The 5,509-nt window shown below is 34.2% G+C and overlaps 1 protein-coding gene across 1 annotated transcript; it reads right to left on the bottom strand.

The window, feature by feature from the left end:
* Positions 1-285: 285 nt before the first annotated feature.
* Positions 286-3,421, bottom strand: LOC144560980 (desmethyl-deoxy-podophyllotoxin synthase-like). Its single transcript, XM_078310199.1, has 4 exons — positions 3,084-3,421; positions 1,836-2,278; positions 1,560-1,737; positions 286-1,134 (listed from the first exon to the last, which is right to left on the bottom strand). Exons 1-4 carry the CDS (start codon positions 3,366-3,368, stop codon positions 520-522), a joined length of 1,521 nt encoding a protein of 506 aa, XP_078166325.1. The 5' UTR covers positions 3,369-3,421; the 3' UTR covers positions 286-519.
* Positions 3,422-5,509: the final 2,088 nt, after the last annotated feature.

Below are 5,509 nucleotides of genomic sequence, written 5' to 3'. Positions count from 1 at the left end.
TCACCAAGGCTTTAGACAAAGTGAGTTTTCAAAGTATTTTATACAAGTTGGGTTCTATAAATTTATTTATAACTCAACTTGAGGGGGAGTGTTGAGAAATAGGAAATGAGTCTCCAAAAATCATCATAGACTCATTTAATTAGTAAGGAAATCTGCTAGCTATTAGGTAATATTTAGCATCTAGCATGATCTCTGTAATTAGGGAAAATCTGGCAACATGTATTTTAGGAAGTTAGCCAACGGCTAGTAAGAAATCAGGCTATATAAGCCCATGTACAGCACACATGTAAATCAGAAAATAAATATACAATCTTCACAAATTCTCTCATCTATTTACATATATTCGTATAACGATATATTACATACTGCTATTGTAGGAAAATCACATATTATTAGTGGAAAATAAAACTCTGCCATACATGCATGCCCCACGGATTACCTGTGCAATTATTTCAATATATTTTTAGACATTCTTTTTTGAAAAAAAGATACACACATTGAGCAGAGTTTCTTGGACATCTAAACATCACGTAAAGGAACCCGCAATGTTGGTACCAAATACAGAGGCTCTTTTTTGGTAGCGGCAACTCCAAAGGTCTCCGTCATGTCCACATCCTCTGGCTTCATCCCGTCAGGCAGTTGCCAATCAAAGTGCAGCAACAGTCTTGCCAAACCAAGCTCCACCACAGTCAGACCAAACTTAAGTCCAGGACAAATCCTTCGTCCGGCACCAAATGGCAGAAACTCAAAATTCTGCCCTTTAAAGTTAATACTAGATGTTTCAAACCTCTCCGGTTTGAACTCATCTGGATCATTCCAGTACTCAGGATTTCTTCCTAGAGCCCATGCATTGATTACTATGCGGGCCCCGGTGGGTATTGTGTAGCCTAGTACCTGGCAACTCTCCTTGCATAGTCGTGGAATCAAAAGTGATCCTGGCGTGTGCATTCTCATGGTTTCTTTGATGACACATTGCAGATAACTGAGGGTATTCTCATCAATATTAGTATTATCAATTGCAGCTTGCCTTATCTCTGTTTGTGCCTTTGCCATTAGATGAGGATGCTTAATTAATTCTGCCATGGCCCATGTAATTGCTGTTGATGATGTTTCAGTTCCTCCTAAAAATACATCCTGAATAAAGAGTACACATCATTAGATTGAACATTCAATTAGTAATTAATTTTTTTACCTTGTCCTCCATGCGCTCAAGTATATATATTAAAAAAATTTAGCTGGGTCTTGTTTGGCATAAAGAGAGAATAGTGATACTCATTGAATTTAACCATGCATGAGTAAAACCTGTACTGCTTGTGCTAATTTAGTAAGGATCCAAAATACTTTTATATATGTCCCTAGAAATGAAACAGAGCACAGGTCAACAAAGAGGATAAATACTATTGATTATTTTATTTGTATTATAGCAAGATGCATGTATGATTCATGGAGTACTGAATATTGATACGGTTCCCTCCAAGTGTAATAATGTGTGTGTTCTTTCTATTTTCATTAATTGTAATAATTAATTTATATGAAGTAAATGTTAATCTGGCACATACAAAGATAATAGCTTTTATGTTGTCCATAGTGATAGGCACCTCCAAGTCACCACGTTCCTTTATATCAATAAGGGCATCGACAAAATCATATTCAATCTCATGGTCTCCTCTTTCCTTCTGTTGTTGTCGATTCTTCAAATGCTCCTGTACGACCTCCTCTAGTACCAAATCCAATTTTCTACATGTATTAGTATTTAATATATGAGTCTCAGTCAAACATCAAAGAATAAAAAGAAAACTAGGAATGCGGAAATTAAGTTCATCAAATGTACTTACCGGTGGAGTTTAGCAACTCTTCTTCTCATCTTCACATCCAACCAACTCAATGTTGGAAAGATATCAGATAGGTGGAAGCCAGAAAGGAGCTCAAATATATCTCTTATTATTTCCAATACCACTTCTCTCATTTTAAATTTTCCTCCAAATGCTGTGCGAATGACAATATTTTTTGAAAGCTCACATGTCCATGCACTCAAATTGACTTGTGATTTACCAGAAACTATACTCAAGCTCTTCAACAGAGATTCGATCTCTTCTTGCCAAATTGACGAGAAAGATTTCACCTGTTTTGAACTAAAGAGCTCACTGGCACAAATTCGACGCATTTGGCGCCAGTAGGGGCCATTTGAGAAACCAATGTCCTTGCCACGATAAGTGAGAACATCTGCGGCAAATTGCACAGGGCGGTTCGCAAGGCTTGCATCCTGTGTTTGCATCACCTATGCAGTTTGTATGAATGAACGTTAAAACATATAATTTTTGTCCAATATAAGACACAAATATAAAGATATATCATTTTTTTGTAATTAGCTGCAATTGTGTTTGTTAATTAATATTAATCTTCATACCGTCCCTATTTATACCCTGCAGATTTATTTGGTATTATACACAAAAATAAAAGCACATGGACGTTATAAAGGGGCTTTCCCAAGTTCAAAATTTCAAGAAAAATATTATTAGATGTATTTAATAATAACAAGTTCAAGTACATTTACATCATTTAAACTTTTCTACTCTTATGCTCTGCATATGCAAAACCCCTATTCACATGGTACTTTTTAGAACCATAAATTTACCAAAAGCCATATCAATTGACTCAGCTGTTAGTGACTCATTTGCATGCATCACAGACATCAAATTTGTCCGTACTTTGGATCAATATATTTGTTTTCAAAGTCCAAACAATCAATCTAAACCATTCAACAAGATCTCCATATAAAATCAACTTGCGGACTAAATTTTACATTTTTTATATTTTTTTAAATAGGTAGAAAATCACTACTTTGAATTGTCTAGAATTTTTAGGTGAAGTTACTTTTCTGGCTCTATCTTTAAAAAATAGAAACAAGATTATAAAAAAATGTAAAATTCTATTTACAAGTACATTTTAATATGGTAATAATGCATGTTAAACAGATCAACTATTTGAACTTTGTAAACGGAAATATTGATTCATAGTACAAACAAAAGTGCGTTATGCATAGCTTCACTCATAAAATAAAATGATAAGGTACAATAAGTCACCTCCTTTGCAGCTTCACGAGAAGTGAGGACAACGAGGTCTATCTCGCCGGCACGAAGGAGCATAACGGGTCCATGCAACTGGGCAAGATCACGCAGGGCATGGTGTGGCAAACTGGAAGTTGTTAGGTGGTGTAGACTTCCAATAAATGGCAAGGTCTGGGGTCCTGGAGGGAGATTAGATTTAGAATTTGTAGCTGGCTTCTGGATGAACCAAAGGGAGACAACGACTAGTAGGAGAAGAGAAGTTAGAAAGTAGAAAAGAGAAGGGAGTGCAAGTAGTTCCATTTCTGCTCTTTTCTTTTCTATCAGAGATATTGAGAGTGAGTTCGTAAAACAAGGAATTTCCTTACATATATAGGTTCAAGTGCATGATTTTCGAACTTAATTATATTATTATTTTATCAAGAGATAGTGACGTCGGTTCTCTGATATGTTCATACTTCATTGGCTGCTGATTTGTTCTTATGTAACATAAATAAAATTTAATTTATGTAGCACAATTGGTTAGGAAGAAGTCCTAGAGTTGTTATACTCAAAGGTTGAGAATTCGATTCCCCCTCACGACTTCATAGCTTCTACGAAGATTTTCAAAAAAAAAAAAAAATTATGCCATTGAAATTTTCGCAATTACAAAAGTAGTGATCTTCAGAGAATACACTCTACAGCAGAAAGTTAACACGCTCTATAGATAATAAATTCGCTAGATAGATAGAAGTTATTAAAAACTAAACAAGAAAATTAATTAATTAAACAAGGGAGTTTAATGCAGAAAATATAGCAAACTCAGTCAATGAAGGGGACTGAGATCAGCGTTGACCACAAAAAGCAAAGAGAAAACAAATCATGAAGTTATTTAAAAAAAATAAAAAAAATTCATGATGAAAAATAAGAGAAAAACGGGTGCACGTGTTTAGACTACGAAAGCAGTCATTTTTATTTATATCCATTATTAAATATATTTTATCAGAAATAACCAGATATTGAAAGTTTTTTTAAAAATACCCAAACTGCGGATATTTTCTGCAATTTGGAATTTTTATTCCAAACCGCAAGAAAATATTGCGGTTTGGGATTTTAATTTGTGAAATCGTAGGTATTAAGGCCTTTGTTTCTCTCTCCTCCCACTCAAAATCACCAGATATTCGTGTTGTAGCATTTTACGTTGAATATGGAAGAGCTACACACCCAATATATCCCATTTAGAGTATCTGGTTGAAAATGATTTGTTATTGATGAAACTTCTAAAACCTCTAAATTTCTATGGAAATAATCTTTATAGGATATTCAATAACATGTAAAGTCTATAAAATTTACATTATATCTAAAAAGGTGGTGGTATTATCAGTACATGTTAAATTTGATGAAATTGTAGGTATTAAGGCCTCAACAACTGGAAGGAAATAAGCACAATCACCAGTCAACATTATTGAAGAAGAGGTGGATCCAACTCAACATGGTGACCTCAAGTAGATAATATTGAAGAATCACTAAATGGAATAACACAAGAGTAGGAAGACCAATCACAAGAACATGAGTATCAACCACCCGTAGAACTAAGGGATATTATCTCACATCCTCTAACCAATGTCATAGGTGATCCTAGACAAAGGGTTATAACTAAATCAGGTATAAATCAAAAAATCAGTTATTGTGCCTTTGTTTATGATGTGTGTAAATGTGATCAATGCTTTTAAATTTATAACCTGGTTGTTCTAGATCAGATTACAAGCGCAGAATCCTATAGAGTAGTATAAATAAGTGTCGATTCATAGGGAATAAGATTTAAGGTCTTGAGCAATTAAATCACAATCCTTTGAAAGGCTAGACAAAATCAGAACTTGAGAATTGTTGTGATGATGAAAGTTTAAAATTTGTATTTGGGGAAAATTAAAAGTAAATAGAATAGAAAATATGAGATGTAAATTCCTAGGGTTTTGGTACACCATTGTTACTTTAATCAGCTTTGACTCTTACTTTATTTGATGTTAGTTTTCAATTGTTTTATGAGAGTTTCTAATTCAAACATAGTGACTGCCGCTTTCGTTATTACAACCACACTACTAATCAAGAATTCCTATTAATGCATGACTTGAATGGTGAAAGGAGATCTGTGATTAGCCCAAAGTCATAACCTTCACTTTACTAGGTCCCTCGATTGATCCTATAGGGTGTCCCCATGGTAAGGCATAACAATGCGACATTTGTCTGTGAATATCGAGAATCCCATGTATACATTTGTTGATCCAATTAATGATATCTCCGGTTAAGGTCTCCACCAATAATCTAGTATTTTTGTTCTCCCTTATCCCGATTCATTTAACATAATAGTGACTAACTTTCATGTGTGGTCATCACAGTGGCAGTCTAGACTTATAAACAAAATCAAAAAAGAAAGAACATAAAGTGCAAAAGCAATCAAACAACAA

The sequence above is a fragment of the Carex rostrata genome, chromosome 10 (assembly GCF_964058835.1).
Source record: "Carex rostrata chromosome 10, lpCarRost1.2, whole genome shotgun sequence".
In the NCBI taxonomy this organism is placed as follows: Eukaryota; Viridiplantae; Streptophyta; class Magnoliopsida; order Poales; family Cyperaceae; genus Carex; species Carex rostrata.
The sequence above is the reverse complement of the archived record's forward strand: the minus strand, read 5'-3'. Positions and strand labels throughout refer to the sequence as shown.

What these genes read in the sequence shown, in the direction of transcription:
- LOC144560980 (XM_078310199.1), bottom strand. Translation starts at nt 3,368, where the DNA reads ATGGAACTACTTGCACTCCCTTCTCTTTTCTACTTTCTAACTTCTCTT. An exon ending in AGAGTTGCTAAACTCCACCG is followed by an intron (nt 1,738 to 1,835) that starts GTAAGTACATTT and finishes TAATACATGTAG; the next exon opens with AAAATTGGATTTGGTACTAG. An exon ending in ACATAAAAGCTATTATCTTT is followed by an intron (nt 1,135 to 1,559) that starts GTATGTGCCAGA and finishes CTCTTTATTCAG; the next exon opens with GATGTATTTTTAGGAGGAAC.